Here is a 23,944-nt window from a genome sequence, read left to right on the forward strand (position 1 = left end):
CTTACAGTAAGAACTACGAAATCTAAAAGAAACTATGAAAGGAAATACACAAGACAAAAGACATTTTTTGTACATGCGCTAAGGGGAAAGTATGTGTGAGATAAGGCCATGTACAGGCCAAGTAAAGCCAACATAATAATTAAAGAATAAAAATGAGTACAGAATATTATGCAAATAAAACTGAGGTTTGGTTCGCCACCTAAAAGAGAAGAACAATGATAAAGTTAAAGATTCACAATGTGTTGGATTTTATATTGGTCACATTCCATTTAGAAAAACTTAAGTTGAGACGTTAAAGAAACTGGAAATTTAATATTCGTCATTATTTACTCACCCAAACCTTATCAAAATTCATGTGACTTTATTCTTGACCTCACACTCATTGCTCATTGGAAAGCAATTACTGTAAATGACGGTAAACGATGACTGAAGCTTTCAAGACTTAACAAGTACATAAAAACACAAACCCATTTGCTTCATGGCACTTGCAAAAGTCCTTTACAAAACTTACTCTCTAACAAAATACTAATCTATTCAATAAATTGTCTACAAAACCTAAATATGCAGACTATTTAGCCCATGAAATCTGACTTATTTTTGCGTTATGCAAAATAAAATTAATCCGAGTAGCACTGACTTTATTTTTGTTGTGTACATGAATCATTTGCAGTATGATTGCAATGCATGAAACTTTGATGATGAGTGAAATATTTTGGTAGAAGCTCAAAATACAGGACTGGGATCATTTCTGTTTTATTTAGATGTCAAATTGTATTATACAAAAGAAGATATGAGTCAAATAAACAGCATTACTAAAATAAACATTAACAACCAAATTTCTGTGTAAAATATACCAAAATATAGCTATAAACATCGGTAATAGACGTGCCACACACACCAGAACACAAAAAAATATTTTACAACAAAGTAGCTGGTTTAAAATTTATACAATTAATTGATTCCAGACGGTCAGGCACGATAATATTATGTTTCAACCTCGTCTGGAAAAACAAGTTGAACTTGGATGTGGTCCCTCAAAGCCTCATTCTCTCGGTAAACATACACAGGGGAGTTTTGAGGTGGAGTGTCAACTTTATCCTTATCCTCAACTACGAGGTCAGAGAGAGAGGTTACACAAGGATCGTGTTCCAGCAAGGCTGTCGGGTAGCGCGGAGCGGTCTTCTCAATCCGGACAGAACGCCGAACGGGAGTAAAGAAACGAATTTCGTGACCGTCTACATGTCTTTGCTCTGCCATTTGCTGACTCCTCTTGCCCCTAATACACACAGAATAAAAAAATACCAGTTAGAGTAGTTGCAAAATGTATCAACGTAAAAGTCAAAAGTACGCATTATAGATTCTCCTTAATTAAAGAACAAATACATGGAAAATTTTCTGTACTTCGTTAACTTACATTCCACCACTACCTATGCCTAACATCAATGTTAGATACCTAACCTAACTGCACCGGAAGTGGACATGCACAAAGTTGACAAGTTCCGCCCCACGAAACCCAAGAGCGTGAAAATCCCTTATTGTCCCAGAAATAATAACGATTATTCATATTACCGTACTTTCCTATAAGCCGCACTGGAGTATAAGCCGCATCATTCACAAATGCGTCCTTAATAACATACATAAGTCACAGTAGACTATACGCCGCGTTTATTTAGAAAATTATTTCACAAAATCCAAGCCGAAGAACAGACATTTAATCTGGAAAGGTGAGTTATTCAACTAAACAATAGCAGGCTGAATAGATGTCTGTACGTTAAAGTAATATTATCAGTTATTTAAACGATAAACCATAGCATACAGAACTTACCTGGAAGGTTAAATAGGCTAAATTAACTGAACAAGCCAACTTGCGTGAAGTTCGCATACTTGTCATTCCACATTACTGAATCTATTGAATTACATAAATACAGAAGCAGCATATGGCGGACTCTTGCGGCTGTAGATGGTAATGTTGTCTCTTGCCTCATTAATGTCAAAATTGATTCATACTGACTTACAAGGTGCACCTGACTATAAGACGCAGCACCAGCCAAGTTATGAAGAAAAAAAACGCGGCTTATAGACCGAAAAATACGGTATTGACATTTCAAAGAGCCCCTGTTAAATTGCTTAAAACAAAATTATTTTGTGTATTTGGTTTGTTGTTAAAAAAACAACATTATTTTGCACATATCGTACATAGTTGTTGCTCATCTATGCCCTCCCTGAAATGAGGTGATATTGTACAAACTCATCATTCTGAAAAGCGCAGTGTTCTCCGATTGGCCAGCTAACCAGTACATTGTGATTGGCCTGAATAGCTCTGACGTCAGCCGGAAATGTGACGGTACACTGACAGGAGCTAATATTGTCTTAACTACCTTACCAATTCGAGCCGAATCTGATCCAGAAAATGCAGACGACCAAGCTGATCGATCAACTTAATCAGCGTGGCTTGAGCAGGACGTAACATATCGGTACGGTAATGATATTAAAACATAAAACCATGTCTTAATTTCTGATTGTAGAAACGACCTAGAACAAGCGCTACTCTGCACTGCTTAAAACTCGCATTTGAATCATGGTTTATTCAGTAGTAAATAGGGGTGTGACGAGACACTTAATCCACGAGACGAGACGAGACACGAGATTGGGTTCACGAGAACAAGACGAGACGATATTTTTACACTTTTTAAGAAACCCTCGATGATAAAATAAATGAATAGGAAACTGAAATCATGTTATTTTTAAATGTTTTAACTAATCAAGGACTGGCCCTAACAATTATTTTACTAACTGATAATGACGTAATTTGTTATTTTTGGGTAATAATAATAGACCCAAGTGAGCAGTAGCCTTTAAAATTACATAATAACGAAGATGCAATAATAATTGGTTCAAATAAAGTATTAAAACCAAGTTACATTAAACAACATTACATTAACAAACACATTACATTTGTGGTCTATAAATAAAAAGCATTATGTATATATTATAACAAATGCCTGCAGGGGGAGATAGTTGACTCGTCTCGTGGACGCTATCTTTACTTTCACTTTAGACGGAGAGAAACGCTTATTTTTTAGCCAAACAGTTTAAATCCATTTGAATATTTAATATACGTCCATTTCTTTATAATAGAAATGAACATGCAGACATTAAATCATGTAAACTCTGTGATGGTTTAATCTGCTGAGACTTCACATCTGACACTGATCACCAGACAAACACAATACGTCTCAGACTTCATACGAGCTCCCAAACGAACATTATTGGAAACCCAAACAAAAAAGCAAATGCAGTAAAAGACAGAATATAATGCATGCATTGTAAGAGGCTATTTACACCAACCACGCTTTAAACGCTTGGAAACGCAAGGCGCGACGCACTGCCTTTTTTAAAAAAAGAGCAGTGCGAGTCGACGCGGCTTTTAATATTGCTAGGCAACCAACTAGTCAGCTGTCTTGTCAATCAAATATTGAAGCGTGCGCTCTTTTGCTGTTAACTGTCATATTAGCAGAAACTTTAAAAAGATGACGCTTGCTCTGACCTTGTTTGAGGGTGAGAGGTGCACAAACACGCAGGAGAGAGTGAGCGAGTGTAGTCCGGTTCTTCAAAGCAACTGTAAACTTCCCTCACCACAACGTAAGGCCCGCATCTCCCCTCATTCGAGTGGACAATGGAAAGACGCGAATGACTTCGGGCGCTTCTCCGCTCTCGAAGTTCCTTCAAAGGCGCGTGCTGCGGCCGCCGGCAAAAACCGCATGGCGCTCAGCGCGCATAAACAGCGCGCAAACGCTCCATGCCCATAGAATATCATTTAAAAAAGGCGCCTGCAACTGCCATAAACGCTTTTGGTGTAACTGGCCCCTAAAAGGGTCAAACAGAAAGCTGCATCCTCCGGAGGTCGCATATGCAGGCTGCATACGTCATTAAGGTTTATTTCAGATCATCGCACGAGATCTCGTCACACCCCTAGTAGTAAATTCACTTACTTTGGGATTTGTACCTTTGGATATAGTTAACATGTACAAAAGGATGTGTAAAATCGAGAATTGAATAATTGGTGCTCTTTAAGACCATTTTAAGTCACTGATTATATAATAACAATAAAATAGAATATTAATGCAATTACATACTTTCTTAGAGCACAACATTTTCAAGAATATTAACAGACATAAAAAAATTAAAATATAATAAAATAAATAAATAAGCGTGTGTGTGTATTAGGGATGGGCATTTTCCAGTAATTTACTATTCGAATATTTAAGCTCATAAAGAACGAATATTCGTTTATTTTAATTATGTTAATTAAGAAATGCGTCTTTTGTATTTTTCATTTTGTCATAATTTCACAGAAGGCTTATAATTAGGAAATATCCACAACAAGCTAAAGTTATAATATGTATGTATGTACTTTTAAGTTGAAAACATTGTAAAAAAATATATATTTTTTTACATTCTTCTTAAAAAATATCCTACAGAAAAAAGGCGTTAAAACCCCATGCGGAGTGAAATCTGAGTCAGTCAAACCCTTAGTTACAAGTCGGTCGTTAGTATGAATTCATTACTGTTTGATCTTACATACATTATATTATACCAAATATTATACACTAACCCGAAATCTAAGCGAAGTTTGAGGACTTGCGAAGTTTAAAGTTTGAGGACTTGACAAAGTAGGCTATCATCATTTAATCCCTTAAACAGACTCCAAATAAGAGCCCGAAGCAAACGAAAAAACACATCTACATAACCGACTGCTCAGTCGCCATATAAATATCTTCTCAGTTTAGTTTGACATGTATTTGTGAATAAAGAAAACCCTATTTATCCTACCTGCTTCGGTGAAAGCCCGTTCTTCTGACTAGATAATAATGCCGGTGCTGCGGAGAAAACTCTTCCTCGTGATGATGGTTATCCGATAAAAACAACAGACGGATTGAACAAGATTGGCTCGATACATTATTGTTGACTGTGCAAAGTTGCCAACGTTAGCTTAATTTTACAACATTTTACAAAGACGGAGCTTTGCTTTAAACTGCCATTATCCGGTTCATTTTCGAAAGAGCACCGCATATAATAAATGTTCTCCGTTTCATTTCGTTCTCCGTGTCTGTCTCGTTATTAACAAAATAAAGTAGACTTTATAACGGAAAGCTTACAAATCTCTCATGATGTGTTGATGCGGGCGGCGGAGAAGCACGTTTAATAACACGTGAGCCCTCACTGAACCAGCCAGTGGCCAAAAAAAACTTAAATTCGTCTACAATCTACATTGCCAAACAATAAGAAATACATACGAATTAATGTTCATGTATATCTTACATTTAAAATGTAAAAGACAGTATAGATGAAGTGAAAAAGCATTAAGTCGTAACCCTTTGGTGGCACATTAAAACAAACAAACATTCAAAAAGCATTTTTTAAAATTCGAATTATTATTGCAGATCGAATATTCGAATATCCGTGCCCATCCCTAGTGTGTATATATATAAATAATTAAAACAAGTAAAAATTATAAAATGTATAGTACCAGTCTGAGCCGCATTTGAATTTTAAACCATTAATAGTTGTTAAGTTTAAATCATGGCTTCACAGCATTTATTTCTTTAACATAAATGAGTGATCACATCTGTGAGTATGCGCCATTATGCGCAGTCACATTTATAATAGCTAGTGCAAAACATCTTCAATCTAAACAGTGGATGACATGGTTATGTTTCAGATGACTTTTATTGTATTGCTCTTTTCGTTTTTGAAATGCTGGCTCGTGTACATGAACATGTACATTTCCTCTCCTCACATCTCATTCACATCAAATTGATTCTTTTAAACTGTGTGTATTAATCAGAAAAACACGAACTTATAGCTTGAGTAAATGCGTTCTCTTTGCCTGTCACTGTACGCTCTGTGCTCGTGTGTGATAAGTCGATAAAGTAATTATAGCGACGGGCCTATTTGCGAGTAAAGCAAACAACATATTATACGTGTTATCTACAAATGTGCCTCTTTCCTGTTAGAAAGGATATGTTATTATTTCTTAATATCAGACTTGGATACTTGGAAAAAAGGCTATGACTGCAATAACAAAACAAAAACAAACACATTGTCATTGTGAGCATCGCAGATAACTATTTAGGGATGTGTAACCCCATAACTGAGTCCGATGCAATACGCATCTCGATGCCCAGCGTACGATGCGATACATTAAAAATACACATGAGCAGCTACCGATGCATTTCACCCCTTTATGATCCAGTGCAGTCCGATGCAATAATAAAAAATATAATGCTATGCAAATAATATGGTACACTCTTAAAACCGTTGTGTTAAAACGACACATTTAATGTGTGGTTCCTAACAAGACACATCTCTGGCATGTGATTGGCCAAGGACAAAAATTAAGGAAGGAACGCAAAACCAACCCCCCACGGAAACAAAATGAACACCATAACATACACAAACAATACATTATAACCATTATAATTATTTAATTCTAATAGATTATAAATTTAAAATGTAAACATAGTAACCGAAACAATGTTTAGTTAAATGGGTTGATAAATGTGCAAAGCTGTAACAAGTGGCATCCCCTTCTATTCTACATTTGCAATCATTTTATTTTGCATTTTGGTGGACCTTGGAATAGGGTTGGACCTGAAGGCCTACACGTAATATAAAATGACTTAATTTAACAATATAGTACTACGATCTCTGTTTTTGCAATACCCTTCGGCATTTTTAATGGCACTAAAATGACACTTTCATTTTTTCTTTGTATTGTGTGCAAGTGCTTTACCCTGGGGTGGCAGTAATTTTATATTTGACAACCGAAGAGTCTCCCTTCATTGCACGTATAAGTGCACCAACAGGTTTTGGAGTGCACATGATGTCACCAGGGACTCCTTGCTCGTCATCCGCCCTCGGCTCTAATGCTTCAGACTCATTTGGAGCAGGAGATGAACCTAAATAAATAAAAAGATGGTTATTTCATTTACAGTAATGCAACAACATTGTGAACCTTGTAATCCTGCATTTCACTTCATAACTGGATAGTTTCAGATTATGGCACATAATATGCCGACGTTCACACGGCATTAGAACACCAGATAATTTTTCATAAACCCTGATGATAGAGTCCAGATATCAGAAAAAGATCAGTCTATAGACTGTTTCAGCAGTAACAACATAAACAAACTTTCGTGAAACATATGTTACTTCCAGTAAACTTCGCAAAGAATCAATAACAACAAAGTCCTTTTAGAGTCGTTTATTTCTAATAACAAGCAAATAACAAGACAGCATTACAGTTTTTTTTGTCTAAGCCGAAAATTCATATACATCTGGGATGGGAATTGTCAATTTTGGGAACTTTCCTTTAAGAATAAACGGGTGATTCTCACGAAACCATTGAAACACCACGGCACTAATGATTTTAGCTTTAAAATGTGTAATATAGTAACATTAAAAAGCATCAGAATTAACACAATACTGTGTTCTACCTTGCACAATGTGTGATTTCAACATAAGAATTTATAATTGTACATTTTATCTCATTTTCTGCTGAAATTCTCATTACCGCAATGTGTCCGGCTGTGTTTGAACATGCGTTATGTTGTAATTTAATCAAATTAACACAAAAATATTAAGAAAAAAAATAAATGGATGTTTTGCTAGACTACTTTAGATGACAGAAAAAATATTTACTGAATATGCATGTATAATAATAATGAAGGAAAATTAGGAAAATGATGTGTCCATGCCTGATGTTCTCATCCTCCGCAACACTTTTTGAGAACAGTTTAAGACACATACAGAATTTTAATAAAGTTTGATTTTGAGTGACCAAGCACATGGACCAGTTACTCCAAGATGGCTACCAGGTAAGATCATTTTTATACAGTTAATTTAAAATATTGTCTTGTCAGAATGCTTACACGACATTTTGATTATCATTACCGCAACAGATGCTTATTAAATGTTAATTTAATTAATAGAAGCATAATACTTTGATTTTAAATGCATGTGCAGAATCTCCAAATTATGTTCTTTCAGGTTTGTCATGTCATTTTGAAAATATGTCAGGGTTGATGTTTTCTGACTGTTGCAGATTTTTTAGGACTAATTTTTTTAATTATGTTACAAAAAGTGTTAAATGATAAGTAAAAGTTTTTAAATTAATGTTCCCATGTACTCCAGACTTTGTTTTTCAATGTCTTGTGGGAAAAAAAGTAAATTAAAGCTATTTTTACATTTTCATGCTTGACATTTTTAAAACCAAGTTTTCGTGAGAATCACCCAAACATGTATATTTACAACAAAAATATAGTATACCATCCTTCAACTTTACCTTGAGCTTGGTTCTTCTTAAGGATCTCAAAAACCACAGATCGCAGCTCATCCACTGGCTGTTAAGAGAAATGAAAATGACTGAAATTAAAGGCAAGGTATCTGATTTGATCCAGAAACATTTGTAGTTAGACTGGTTAAAAGTATCCTCACATCCTGATAGCAATCACTGTTAAATTGTTTAAATTTATTTTTATAAATAAAGGTCATCTGGGAAAGGTGAAGGACCAAAAAATGTCAGATTCAATATCTGTGAACGTGTTTTGAATATGCCACTGCGCAACCTGTTCATGCAGACACCATACATTATCAGCGCGTTCACGTGCGCTCACCTCCCGTCTGTAAACAGAGGGAGAATGGCAAACTTTCCTGCTGAATTGACTACCTGCACAGGAGCCACAAAACGAAATTTTTTTTTGAAACAACATCAAAAAACGTCTGGATCAGCAAAGAGCAAAAAACCTGAATTAACATCAGTAACTTTACTGCTTTACCACGAGTTGCAAACAGCTGTGGGAGGCAAAGCGTCTGAAAGGGTCATTGCAATGTTTATTTTGGTAATGTAGGTACGCTATATGATTGTTTTGAAATAGATTCAGATATTCTACTTTGATGAAACAAACGTTTATGTTTATGCCACTGGTAAATGAGACATGGGATGTGGACTGTAGATGTCTGGTCTCTGTGCATGTGTTTTGGAGAGATCATGATTTCAGTAGGCTACCTACTAGTTATCATTTTTCAAAATCAGATACCTTGCCGCTAAATAAGGCGGAAACTTGTAAACATCTGTTTTGCATGTTTTAACATATTGATCTCTCTGTACGATCTCGTGTTTTGGTAAATTCTTGTTTAAAAGCAACTGCTGGATAAACAAATGGAAAAATATTTTGATTATATCTAATGACCTTTCCACCTCCCAAAAATCCTAACAGATGATTACTTTAGGCTGTTTATCTGCAAAATACCGCAGTAGTTTGTAAACAGAATGTGGGTCACAGGTGTGTTATTGATTTTTATAGACATCTTGTTAGTTAAATAATAAAACACAATCTCAACAAAGTGATATCAAAATAAAACTTTGTGTGTGTAAGATTGACCTCTCTCACTACTCGAACGGCCTCCTGAAACATGGGCAGGACCTCCATGTTTCCTTCTCTTTCCATTAGTCTGGCCTGGCAGATCCAGTACTTTGCAAACTTCTGTGCCATCGGTACCCGAGACAGCACATCTCTGACCTGTTCTACTGGAAAACCCTGTGACATAAACAAAAACAGCACATTATTTATAGTGACTCAACCAAAACCAGGGATGCTCCGATCGATCAGCCGCCGATCGATATCGATAGCTGCTGGCTTATTTGAAAAACGCTGAGCTTCCATTGAAAACAATTGAAAACATGCGCCGGCCGCGGGCGTAAAAGCGTTGGTGTGCACGCCCCCTAAGAGTAAAAAGTACCCATCCTTAAATTTACTCCAAAAGTACTAGTTATCCAAAAAATGTACTCAAGTAAATGTAACCAAGTAAATGTAATTCGTACTTGCTAAGTTTGCCGATCTCGTGAACCGATCTTTTTGTTTACTTTTGTCATCATAGGGATCCTGAATGCGGCTGCAGTTAGAGACAATTTTTTAATGTAGTGCAAGCATTTTTATAACCTGTTGCTCATGTGCGAGGTGCAGATTTGGATTTCTTTCTCTGCCTTTACAGAGATATGTACAGAGGGGTACACTATGAGGACACGCTTCGGTCCTAACAGCGCAAAGTGTCTTTACATCCCCATCAAACAGCGTATACAACACATGTCTATCGCGGACAACTGCATCATCATGCCAAAAGTTTATTAATTGTATGCGTTTTAAAGTTTTGACCGTTTAAACTTTCTTTTTCCTCACATACGTTTTTGTCTGCGTACACCCGACGCGCGCACACCACTGATCTATATAAATACTGGATCGCGCATAGAATGCTTAACGTAACAACGTGAGGTGAAGCCAGCACAGAGTTCGAGCCGCCATCTTGGTATACCCAACCGGCAGAGGGTGTCATTGACTTCCATTCAAAATCATGTTTTAAATTCACCCGCTTTACAGCGTATCAGTCACGCAAGATTATTTTTAGGATACAGTTGTGTTCAAAATTATTCAACCCCAACTGAAATTGATTGTTTTGGCCGGTTTGACATTGATTTTGATCATTCAGTCATCCTGCTTACAATTACATCAAAGAGGCATGTGTAGGTCAAACAAATATAACATAACATTTATAATGAAATAACCACAAATGTCTTTTCTGTGCTCACATCCTTTTCAGTTTTATTCAACCCCCAAGTGACATTCAATCTTAGTACTTAGTACAACATCCTTTTACAGTTAAAACAGCTTTAAACGTGAAGCATAGCTTGACACAAGTGTCTTGCAGCGATCTACGGGTATCTTCGCCCATTCATCATGGGCAAAAGCCTCCAGTTCAGTCACATTCTTACGCCTGTTTCACACATACTCCGTATGCAGTGCGTTTGCTGTGCGTGTTGCAGTACGTATGCGGTGCGATCCGTCAAGCATCCGTTGTGCTTTCACACATACTCCGTTTGCAGTGCGTTGCTAACCGCTGCTTCTGCGTATCAAATAATCAGGTGATTGACACTTTCTGTTGAAAAGCGCCTCATCAATAAACGATATAATAGCCTGCTCTGTTTTTTTCTTCACAAAACAATATACTTTAGATATTATTTGATAGACTAGGATGTTTAAAATCTCTAGTGTAATGGTCAGGAAACATGAAAGGATCAAACGTCTATTTATCTCCACATATATCATAAATATAAATTAGCATTATAACTTTTGAAGAGAAAATATAGGTGACATGCATGGTTACATTATAGGCTACATTTCCTATACTATTTATATATTTGCATAGACGAGAGTATTTATATAATGGCAATGAAGCTCATATGGCAAGAAATATTCTCAAATAATTAAAGTAACAGCATAATGACATGAATAAACAGACAAGGAAGCAAGATTGACATGCAAATTGTATTATTATTACCGGAAAAACAGCAATATTACTGAAACAAACTCTGAGGTAAATACGCCAAACGCTGTTATAACTGCAACATGTCTAAATAAGCTCAATAACAATTGAAAAAAACATTATTATCTCCCAAAACGTTGTATGAAAAACATTATATTTAAAGCAAATGTATTCTTACAATCATTCAAGATCAACACATTATTCCATATTACTGAGCACGTTCGTCTATCGCCTCGCTCTGTTATAATAGCGCTGATTGACAAGTGCGCTTCCCCGTCTATCAAACAGATCATTTTGTATAGTTCTCTTTAGAAAAATTAACCATAATTATAACGGTTGACAAAACGGTTTTTGTCAGATTGATTATGATTTGTATTACCTTAGTTTAACTAAAAATTCCATGGTTATGGATATTGTTATAAGACAATATAAATTTGGTTACTGTTGTTTTACAAATAAAAACTAAAAGGCTATGTTAGTATAATTAAACAATGGTAAAATTAATAGCATACTTTATGTTTATGCAATGTATATAAACACGGTAGAATATTTAACAAGATGTTATTAATATCATTTTTTAACTCGTGGTAAGTGCTTTGCCTTAATTGCTTCATACTGAGATTAAACAAATAAAATTACAGAAAAAACTACTGAAAAACTTTATTTACATCCATTTAGAGTGAAATTACTGCATTTTTGTGTAAATCCGTGTTCATTCCGACCACAAAACATGCGCTATCACTTTAAATCAGCGCGTGCAGCTTGCGTGCCGTACAGCAAAAATAGACTCGCTGCCGAAACGATCGCAGCACTGCTGCACCGCACCGCATCTGCAACGGACAGGAAGGACCGCATACGTATGCTGTGTGAAAGCTCTAACCTGTTAACATGCCTACGTAAAAAATTACGCACCGCAAACGCACTGCATACGGAGTATGTGTGAAACAGGCGTTAGGCTTGCGCACTGCAACTGCTTTCTTTAAGTCCCACCAGAGGTTCTCAATCGGATTTAAGTCTGGTGACTGCGATGGCCACTTCAAAATGTTCCAGCCTTTTTTCTGCAACCATGCTCTAGTGGATTTGGAGGTATGCTTGGGATCATTGTCCTGTTGAAAGGTCCAACGTCTCCCAAGCCTCAGGTTTGTGACGGACTGCAACACATTGTCATCCAATATCTCCTGGTACTGAAGAGAATTCATGGTACCTTGCACACGCTGAAGTTTCCCTGTACCTGCAGAAGCAAAACAGCCCCAAAGCATGATTGACCCCCCACCATGCTTCACAGTAGGCAAGGTGTTCTTTTCTTCATAGGCCTTGTTTTTCCTCCTCCAAACATAGCGTTGATCCATGGGCCCAAACAGTTCTAATTTTCCACAGAACACTATCCCAAAACTTCTGTGGTTTGTCCACATGACTTTTGGCATACTGCAGTCGACTCTTCTTATTCTTTGGAGACAGCAAGGGGGTGCGCCTGGGAGTTCTGGCATGGAGGCCTTCAGTACGCAGGGTGCGCCGTATTGTCTGAGCAGAATCTTCAGTACCCACATCTGACAAATCTTTTCTCAGTTCCTCAGCAGTCACACGGGGACTTTTTTCCATTCTACGCTTCAGATAGCGCACAGCAGTCGCAGTTAGCATCTTTTTTCTGCCACGACCAGGAAGCGTTTCAACAGTGCTCTTTGCCTTGAATTTGCGAATGATGCTTCCTATGGTGTCTCTTGGTATGTTTAACATCTTTGCAATCTTTTTATAGCCATTGCCCTTCCTGTGAAGATTAATCACCTCTTCTCTTGTCTTCCTGGACCATTCTTTTGACTTCACCATGTTTGTTACCACACCAGTAAATGTTTAGAAGGAGTTGAGTATCACAGTCATTTTAAAGCTGCCTAATTGGTGCTTATTAGGCTTTATTGCTGTTCCCTGACATCCATAGGTGTTTTCAATACCTGATTGAAAACACTTCAATGAACCTCTGTTCTTCAGCGTGGTAGTTCTTTAAGGGGTTGAATAATTGTGTCAATGACGAATTCACAAAGTAAACATTTACTACTATATTACAAAACCAATTGATGTCATTTTAGTTGCATATGGTTCTTTAAGAAGTCATTGTAGGATTTCATTCTGAATACAATTACAAATGTACACTAAATTCCCTAAAACCCTTAACAGCATTGGGGGGTTGAATAATTTTAAACACAACTGTAGATACATTTATCCTGATACGTTTTTTAAAACATGGTAATGTTTAGTATTTTAATGTCAGACAATTATTGAAATGTGTGAAAAATGAAGAGAAAGGCAGCAGATATAGCATCCTTCTTCAGAAAGAGTAGCAAGAAGCAGCCAAATGAATCTTAGTAAAATACATTTTAGTGCCCTACAAAATTCACATGATTTTCTGGTCTCTATAGTTTTTTTCGGCAATGGGAGATTTAAATCCTGTTTTCAAAGTAAATTTCAAAAGTTTTATTTGATTAAATAGTTAAAAAAAACATGAGGTTAATTATGACTATAAACTGTATGTTAATCTCAATTCATTTTAATAAAAATTAAAGTATTGTAGCAATTGTATGTATACATTATTCTGATTAACACACCTATAATACTTAAACGTATTTTAAGGTTGGATGATAGAAATTTTATATGCCACCCCAGAGTAACTGCTGGCCCCTGGCTGGCCACCCCTATGAAAAATCCCTTGCTCCGCCACTGATTAGCAAAACACAAAAAATACATTATATTATACAACTTTATCCGGACAAGTGACTTTTGTGCATGGACAAGTAAAACACAAATTTACTTGTCCAAAGGACGAGTTCTTCAAAAAGTTAATGTCAAGCCCTGTAATACTACTCTATAGGTACTCCAGATTAACATCAGAAATGCAGAAACAGCGTGTTATGTGAGCTTTAATACGTGTATGTTAAATGAAAAACATTTTCCTTTGGACATATTTTTTTATTCGGCACAGTGATGCTTTTGGCTTTGTTTGTGCTAAATATATTATTTTTATCAGTGATTTTAAGGTATGGATGCAGTGATTTTGTTTTAATACCATCAAAAATCTTTACTTTGATTTTTTTCAAAATTGACTTTTGCTACGTCGAATTCCTCAGATTCCAACAAATCATAAATCACTTTGAAGTTCTTTTAATAGAGAATGTCTACACCATTTTTGACAGTTTACTCATTCTGACTCAACTTGCCAGCACTGGTCACAAATGGCATTTGGAAAATGCCATGATAGTGCAAGTGCTGCGGCTAGTTCACGCAGTTTTCTTCCACACGCTGCAAGTTAAGATTCTTTTCTCTACAGTTCAGTTTAAAGTCATCTACAAATGTTGTTTGGTCAAGAGCAAAAACAACAAAAATACAGACCGAGGATGATACACCAACCTCGTCGCATGGAGGTTTAAGTAGAACCTGGTTTTAGGAGTTTACTGGTACTTCGGTACCAATATAGGAATGATATCTTACTGGTAAAAAGACTGAATGTTGTTGCGTGTGAACATGTGAACAGCACATTTTTGTATTTACTGGTGAAGTGATTCTAGTAAACGGATGGCGATTTACCAAAATTACTTTGTGAAAGAGGCTTCAGGCTAGACTGTTAATCATTTCCTTTTTCACTGCTTTTTTTAGTTACAACCACAACAATCTTTCCCACTTTTCTCAAAGCATACATGGAGAAATCAGCACTACATTTTAAACAATTAGTCATCATCAATAAATGCTTTGATATCAATTATTAACATACCAAAAATGGGAAAAACACCCAGTTCTCTCGAGTACTGACATGGCAGGTGTGCTTTGTGGTGAATTCTTGGCAATGCGAGATGTTTTGCTCACGTTGGTACGTCATCTTAACCGCATAAAACATTTTCTCTGGAAAAAGCTAATTGATGAATCAGGCCAAATAAAAAAAGTAAACTTAATAATTAAGACTTTAGGTTGACTGTAAGACTTATTTTCTAGTTAAGAAAATATAAATTAACTTTATTCACATTCCACTTCAGGGCTCCAGACTGCCACCAAAATTTGAGAGTGTGCCACTGAATTTTACATCCAGTCGCACATGTGCGACCAGTAAATTTGACCTTTTTTTATGATGTGACTGGATTTAAAACAGCACATTGTACTTGTATCTATCATCAAAGTATTTATTAGTAATACAGTGAAAATTTGAAATGTGAATATTTGGTTAGCATGTTGATTTACGGTATGTGCCCCTAAATTTTCTGGTTGCGCCCCTAAAATTTTCAGTTGGGGGCCACTGTGCTCCTAGTGAAAAAAGTTATTCTGGAGCCCTGCACTTGCAGTTGCTCTAAAATGTCATTATTTGTTTTATTTAGAAAATTTTACCTGAGGTGTTTGTGTATTAAAGATATTAAGTTAATAAGACCTTTCTGTGTTTGTGTTTTTCTCTCTCAGGGGTTAGGAAAGTTTTAACGCAGGAGATGCTATAGTTTAGACTGCTTAATTTTGTTTTATGTCTTTAGTATCACATTACATTTTTTGCTTGTTTGTTTTGGATGTTTTTACTGTAAAATCCAGGCTAAAGTCTCAAATTGTGAGATTAGAAGCATCAAAGTTTGATTTCAACCTTTGACATGACCTTACTCAGGCAATATTAAAGATCTCAAGATTATATTTTCACAGAATGTTCTTTAAATAATGTTGGATGGCATTCATATCGGCCTTCGGTTTAGTTTTCAATGCAAGCTTACGAAATCAAGTCCCGCTCTACATCTACATTTTGTTGCATCACTAAATGGGAACATCTGTCTATAATCTATCAAAATATCAGATTGACCTAAAAACCATGTGAAACAACTGCGTCTACAGCCACACAAATCGCTCCAAAACAAACATGAGACAGGAAACCTGCCTTATCTAAAATCTATATCCCAGTGAATCACTATTTTAGCGTTGGTGGAAAATGGACATAGGAAATGATGTAATACCTGCTGTAACAATTTAATACAGTCATCCAGCGATCGATCCACAGCAAAGACAATACCATGGACCTCGTCTTCCTGCTCCATAGCAGTCCAGTAGGGCTGAGGAAAAGATGACACGGTCTTCCTCCTCACCAGCCGGACAGGCATTGGGGGACGTTTATACGTAATGCCCCTCGACTCACGCCATTCCTGGAGTTTACGCCTGTCATAGACATCACTTATGTCACAGTTTGTTCCATACGTTAACAATACAACTGCTGTTAATCGTGACTTAGAAAGCAACATGTTTGAATGAATTTCAAAATAGACCCTACTGTAGATAAGGTGGGAATAATATGCCTTACACTACAGTCACATTAGCTACAAGAGACAGAGCGACAGGCTACCATTCATTTTCAATGGGAGTGGCCGTTTGCCAGCGAAAAGAGATGAGCAAGGTGGGGCCAAAATAGACAAATGCTGCAAATGCTGAGCGATGCAACAAAGCGACTGCCAATCGGAGTGAAGGGGAAGGGTGACGTAGGTCAGTGGCTTGAGTCGAAGAAAATAATTAAAGATGGCGGAAAATGCGTACTGTATATATCTGATAAGGTTGGCATTTTATCTCATATATTTTGTTACTTTTATCGAGAAATAAATACTTTTAAATCCGAAAACATTGTTTTTGTAACTTAACAATACCTCTGAAGTGACTTTTGATACCGCTTACTGTTGCCAAGCAACCAAGAGCAGGCATACCCAGGAATGCCCATCAAGCGAGTGCATGTCCCACTTTTGTAGCTAATGTGACTGGGGGGTTAAGGTACATTTACATTATAAGACTTTGTTGCTGTGTGTCGCTCGTCTCTTTCTATGTCTGGTTGTCATAAACAAATGAGTAACGTCCACTCCTGTAACTGACGAGAGATGGATGACGTGAACTCCACTACTTTGTTTTCATTGGTAGTCACTCCCAAATGTCGCTCATAATTTGCATAAAGTTAAACATTTCTTAACTTTGTTGTGTGTCTGGCCACGCCCCATCCAGTCGCCAAAGGTCACTGTCGCTTGTGTCGCTAGAAATCGGCAAGCTTCCACTGAAATCAATGAGATCGCGTCGCTCTGCTACTGGTAGTTGCTGCTAGTCTGAATGCAAATTCAGACTAGCGATTGGCGACTTCCGGCGACATTGACCATTGGCGACTGGATGGGGCGTGGCAAATGGCGCGACAAACTTGAGAAATGTTTAACTTCATGCAAATCATGAGCGACTTTCGGGAGCGACTACCAATGAGAATGAAGCAGCGGAGTTAGCGTCATCCTCTCGTCAGTTACTGGAATGGACGTTACTCATGTGTTTATGACAACCAAATATAGAAACGCAGCGACACCGTCGCTTATAATGTGAATTTTTCCCCTAAATCACCTAAATGGAAATAAACTTCCAAATAAAGCAGAAGAGAAACACTAGACATCAAATACAGAGTCCTGCACACGAATAGGTACCCAATGGAGGAACCGCTAATATTTGATGAAATAATATTAAAGTGTCATGTACAGGTCTAAAACCAAAGATTATTTCAAATGTTTTAATGGGTTGTGGGCTCATTTGTGTTTCATGCTCTGTCTGAAGACCGATAAAGGTTTCTAATTACAGGTGCAGTTCGGGTCGCAGTCTTTATGTCAAATGGATCGTATCGGGTATGGAATTAATTGAAGGCTGCTTTCAGATGACGGGTCTGTTCTATTCAAGGCGGGGTGCATGATTTTGTAGGGGCCTGTTTGTTTAAGTGACTTCAAATATCAACATTGGCTTTTTTTTATAGACCATGCACCCCACCTTTAACTACAGCAAGTGCATGTTTATCAAACAGGACTCTGATCCAGTACAAGTCAACTTACAGTCTTTCCTCCTGAGCTGCAGTCGGCTGCACCCTTCCATCTACTGGAGCTGTTCGGACGCCTTGAGTACTGGGACAGAAACTGGTTTTGGGAGTCTGTAACTGGACCGTGGGCTTTGCCTGGCTTGATCTCTTGGGCTTTTGGGAGAAAGTGGTAGTTTGTGGCAGCACTGAACTCTTGGTGCTTCGAGAAGCAGTGACTACAGTTGGTTTAACAGCAGTATAGTTATTATTTTTAATTATTGCTGTAGTGTCACTCTTCGTAGGTACAGTTGAAGAAGCTCTTGTTTTTATTGCTGTTTTTACGACAGCCTTGTTTGTGGCATCTACTTTTTTTGGGACACACGGAAGATCCTTTCTCTGATTTTTGGTCGATCTATCCATCACCGGCTGTGAAGACCGGCTCATGGTCCGAGCATTGTTACTGTTAATCCCAAGCTTTGGTACAACAGTCTGGGCTTTGGGCTGTTGCGTCGAGTTTGCAAGCCTAGTTGGAGGTTTACAAACATTGTTTGTCTGAATTTTGCTCTCGGTGTTGGTCGCCGGTCTTCGACTCTTCTGTTGGTTCTCGGTCGTTTTGACATTAGCAGTTGTTTTGACTGAAGCAAATTTTTTAACAAGGGGCTTCTTTGACTGAAGGTCTGTCTTATTACAATTCTGATCTGCTCTTTTGTGGACAGAGGTGCCACATCCAGGCTGTGATGGACCAAGACTTGACTTTGTAGACTTTTGAGTGTTATTTGCAGTATGGGGAGATGCTTGCGTTTGCTGGACTTTGCTTCGGACATATCGAAGGCTGTGTTGATGGCTTTTGAGCGGCTGTGACAATGACGTTTTCTCAGTCTTGTTCAGTTCTCTTGCATTTTGAAGAGATCCTGGTCTATTGGTTTGTCTATTTGAAACTGTGGTTTGAAGTGGTGCATTTCGCAAAATAGTGGAATATGTTGGTCTAGGCAGTGTTTTAGTGCTAAGTTCTGTTTTTGTGGAGGAATTGGCAGCCTTTTTACGTACTTCTGCCAAAGATTTTACTGTTTTTGTTTCATTGATATTTGCACCATTAGTGTCACAATTCTCCTTTTCTTCTCCTGCCTGTAAAAAAAACAGACATTAATACATTATTGATCTCTTTCCTGGAAAAAGCTGTACAAAATATCAAGTATCAAGAATTCTTGCCAACAAACATACCGTTTTAACTTTTGGATGAGTCTCTGTTCTCTGTACTCTGTTTTTAAGGATAACAGGATTGTCTTTGAGATAAGGCCTGTGGGGAAAAAAATAAACAATGAGACTTAACACGTTACAGTTACAAATGCTGAAAGAATTATTTAGTATTAAAATAATACAATGAACTATTATTTAAACATAACAAAAGTTACAAACAGAAATGGCACCAACTTTGGATTAGGGGGTTTCAGTCTGCCTTTTGCTGCCAGGTATTCTGCCAATTTAAGTTTGCGTTGCTCTGTAACAAGAGAGAAAATCCTTTTAATACACTTTACTGTACGTTTTTTCAGGAATTATGCTGCAAAACTGCATCATTGACAGCTGTCCCGAGGTAACAAATTCTTATCAAAGTATGCGATTTAAAGGGATAGTTCACCCAAAAATAAAAATTCTCACTCTCATGTAGTTACAAACAAACCTATATATATTTCTTTGTTCTCACGAACACAAAGCAATGTTTGTAACCAAATTGATCATGAGCCCCGTTCACTTTCATGTACGTTTCTTAATGACGGACAAGACGACATTGGAGGAATTTGTACGCAACAATTCCGTAGCATTAATGACAAATCAGTACTGCTGCTCTCTGTACAGTTCGAGTGATCACGAATGAAAGTGAAAGTAAACGTGAGCGCGCATTCAAACACGTAATGACTAACAAGACAACGTTGGAGGAAATTGTGCGCAATGTAATGACTCATTATTATCCTTACATAAACAGGTAAAATTTTCCACAGCAAGTTTAAACGTAAATTAGATTGCATGGGCACTTGCGCAGTGAAGAGAATTGCGAACTTGTTGACAGTTATGTCAAAAATCCCGACAAGAACAAAGAGTAAAAAAGTCCAATTTGCTGTAGCTCAGGCTAAATCAAATATCATTGTCAAGGATTGCTATGACAAAATATAGCCCCAACATTAGAGGTATGGATTGAATATTTCTGTACTGGCAAGCTACGTTCAGAAGCTCGCACACAGAGAGTAACATTTTCAACGGGCACACAAAATTCAGTTCTCTCTCGTGTCTTAACCAGACAAATACACACAAAGCAATCTCTGCATGTATTCTTGTAAATAACAATAACAAATGTCTTGAAGTGAACATAAGTAATTTTAGAAAGAAATCAGATTTGTGACATTAGGCTCTATGTGGCTCCACGCAGAAGTCGCTCTTAAAGCGACAGTAGCCCCTATTTTTCTGATCGGAAAAATAATCCAATCTGTGACTGGAAAAACATGATCCAACGAGTCTTGTGATCCATTGAATCACTATTTAAGGGGGCCATTTCACAAGCCCTTTTTAAAGATGTCGAATAAATATTTAGTGTCCCCAGAGTACGTATGTAAAGTTCTAGCTCCAAATACCATATACCGTACTTTTCGGACTATAAGCAGCGTTTATTTCATAACTTGGCTGTTGCTGCGTCTTATAGTTAGGTGCGCCTTGTAAGTCAGTATGAATTAATTTTGACATTTATGAGGCAAGAGACATCATTACTATCTACAGCCGCGAGAGTCCGCTATGCTGCTCCTGTATTTATGTAATTTAATGGATTCACTGATGCGGAATGACAAGTCTGCGAACTTCATGCTAGTTTGCTTGTTCGGTTAATTTAGCCTATTCAACCTTCCAGGCAAGTTCTGTATGCTATTGTTTATCGTTTAAAAAAACTGATAGTATTACTTTAACGTACAGACATCTATTCAGCCTTGCTGTTCTGTCTGCTATTGTTTAGTTGAATAACTCGCCTTTTCAGATTAAATGTCTGTTCTTCGGCTTGCATTTTGTGAAATAATTTTCTAAATAAACACGACGTATAGTCCACTGCGACTTATAAATGTTATTTCCTCTTTATGACGCATTTTTGAATGGTGCGGCTTATAGTCCGGAAAATACGGTAGATAATTTATTATAGCATGTTAAAATTGCTACTTTGTAGGTGTTGACAAAATGTGTCATTTTTTGGGTGTGTCCTTTTAAAGGCAAATTAATTGATCTATGCACTAAATGGCAGTGCAGTGGTTGGATAGTGCAGATTAAGGGGTGGTATTATTATCCCCATCTGACATCACAAGGGGTGCCAAATTTCAATAACCTATTTTCACATGCTTGCAGAGAATGGTTTACCAAATCAAAGTTACTGGGTTGTCCTTTTTCACATTTTCTAGGTTGATACAAGCACTGGGGACCCAGTGATAGCACTTTAACATGGAAAAAGTCAGATATGTCTCCCTTTAATGGTGCTTAGATCCAGTGTGGAGATGGGCACTTGCATGAAAATCCAGGATTTATCAATATTCTACATAAAAAATGTTTTTTATTTGGGCTACTTATATTCATTACGGGCTACCAACAATTTGAAGGCTACCAGGGATTTAGAAATGTTGCATGCCCTGCCATTTACTCGTATACTACTTGTATATTTATTTGCCAAGCTAAAATAAGCTAAAGTAAAATTACCTTGTCTGGGTGTAAATTGTACATATGACATGTGCATTACAAGGTACATACATCTGGGTTTCTTGGGATCTAAACCCACAACCTTTTACGCTGCTAATGCAATGCTCTACCACTGAACTAACAGGAACACTGAACTTGTCTTGACTTGTCTTGTACACATCATGTATTGATTACTTTTTATCAACCTGTATTAAATATGGCTCTATGAGTAATCTTTTGATGATATACTCATGATAAAATCTCTTCTTTAACCGCCTGAATTGGTATTGCACGTTTTTACATTATTTGGAGCCTTTTAAATGATTATTTAATCAGTTAACAACTTTATGAATGCGTTTATGTTTTGTAAATAACGTTAACTTGCACCCACATTGCAGTCGTAACAGCATTTCATTTGTGTCGCCAACGCTAGAATATTTTCTGACAAAATGACTAACTTAACACATCTTTATGTATTTAGCACACCTAATCACTAACTGCAATGAAAAACACACGTGATTCAACAGTAACTGTAAATATTTAACAATGCAAAGTTACACAACACTAGCATGACGACTAGCCTGATGTAAACTAATAAGAGAACGCTTACCTATTCGGGATAGTTTAGATAGGTGTTCATCTGTCACTCCTTCCATTGTTTTACGATTATCGACTGAGTTTGTTTCTATATCCGAAAAAGAAAATATTTGTTTATTTATAACAATGTAACGTATGGGTTGCGTTCGATAGCACACTGCCTTTCCGCAACTGTCGCTTGAATTTTGCGGGGACACGCCCTCTTTCGATACTCATTGGCTCGTTCAAAATTTGGGAAGCGCCCATTGGTTCGTTAGGTTAAGGTCTTGTGACGTATGACAACAATCGTAGTATGACATCAAAGAATCACTCTCGCGGTATTTTGATGTCATACGATATTCACGTTGCGCAGCGCCACATGAAGTCGAATACGCTAAGCATCTGATCTCTCTGAGGTGTTCCGTTTTGGCAATAAAAGAAGAATACAAGCATTTACTTTAATAAACTTAGTATGTTGTGTTACATTATAGTAATCACCACACTTTGTTAATGCGCATTAGTAGTCTGTAATACTAACATATATTACATACTATATAATACTGTAGTATTACATTGATAAGTGAATTGCGTAGTGAATAATACACTGTTGCAAATACTGTACTGTAGCATTTACCATGGTAGTCAGTTAAAAAACACTTTAGTATCTTAGAATTTTACTACAGATTTCTAGATACAGATATACAGATAGTATAGGAAATACTACTACAGTATTTTCATGTGGATTTTCAACAAATCTTTACAGCAAAAATTACAATGGAAACAGATATGCATTTATAAACACTTAGACTAAGAATTCCAAAAACTACAATTTATAAATAAAACTGTATAATAGTCTTTAACTCACTATAGACAAACAGAGAATATTTCCCTTAAAAAGCATTGTCCGATTCACATTTTTAAATTTCCTTTGGTGTGTATTATTCACTCATCTAAAGGATTATTAGGAACACCTGTTCAATTTCTCATTAATGCACTTATCTAATTAACCAATCACATGGCAGTTGCTTTAATGCATTTAGGGGTGTGGTCCTGGTCAAGACAATGGCTGAATCCCAAACCGCATACTTCCATATTATATTGTATGTAAAAAGCGCTACTTTGCGTACTATATAGTGTGGAAGTAGGCGGTTTGGGATTCAGACAATCTCCTGAACTCCAAACTGAATGTCAGAATTTGAAAGAAAGGTAATTTAAAGCTGACATAACACAAGACGTTTTTGCCAATCTAATGTTAATCTTGCTTATATATAGAGTATTTCATCATTCATATGTCCAAAGAGTCTTTCGTTTTGTCAGATTTATAAAAGAAAGAACAGCCTTTCCGATTTTTGGCGTAAAAGGTCGAACAGTTGAAGGTGTGCGGTAGGTCGAGCTGAAGAGTTACGAGTACGAGCAGCTTTGGATACTACTTTTGGATTCACTCAGCCAACATAGATGGAAATCAAACTTAAAAAAAAATTT

At 36.9% G+C, this 23,944-nt stretch overlaps 1 protein-coding gene across 2 annotated transcripts; it reads right to left on the reverse strand.

The window, feature by feature from the left end:
• Positions 1 to 621: 621 nt before the first annotated feature.
• On the reverse strand, positions 622 to 22,676 carry ckap2l (cytoskeleton associated protein 2-like). 2 transcript variants are annotated; one of them, XM_073860370.1, is made up of 9 exons: positions 22,497 to 22,675; positions 19,619 to 19,685; positions 19,409 to 19,484; positions 18,225 to 19,312; positions 16,347 to 16,545; positions 9,447 to 9,602; positions 8,348 to 8,405; positions 6,797 to 6,962; positions 622 to 1,276 (listed from the first exon to the last, which is right to left on the reverse strand). In XM_073860370.1, exons 1-9 carry the CDS (start codon positions 22,540 to 22,542, stop codon positions 985 to 987), a joined length of 2,148 nt encoding a protein of 715 aa, XP_073716471.1. In that variant the 5' UTR covers positions 22,543 to 22,675; the 3' UTR covers positions 622 to 984. The 2 variants fall into 2 exon arrangements, with proteins under 2 accessions (XP_073716471.1, XP_073716472.1); XM_073860371.1 differs by lacking the exon at positions 9,447 to 9,602 and having other exon boundaries at positions 22,497 to 22,676.
• Positions 22,677 to 23,944: the final 1,268 nt, after the last annotated feature.

The sequence above is a fragment of the Misgurnus anguillicaudatus genome, chromosome 22 (genome assembly GCF_027580225.2).
Source record: "Misgurnus anguillicaudatus chromosome 22, ASM2758022v2, whole genome shotgun sequence".
NCBI lineage: Eukaryota > Metazoa > Chordata > Actinopteri > Cypriniformes > Cobitidae > Misgurnus > Misgurnus anguillicaudatus.

Coding starts and splice junctions, on each gene's coding strand:
- ckap2l (XM_073860370.1), bottom strand. CDS start 22,542: ATGGAAGGAGTGACAGATGAACACCTATCTAAACTATCCCGAATAG. Junction 6,963..8,347: donor TAAGAAGAACCAAGCTCAAG/GTAAAGTTGAAG, acceptor TTATTTATTTAG/GTTCATCTCCTGCTCCAAAT. Junction 1,277..6,796: donor AAAATTACTGCCACCCCAGG/GTAAAGCACTTG, acceptor TGTGTGTATTAG/GGGCAAGAGGAGTCAGCAAA.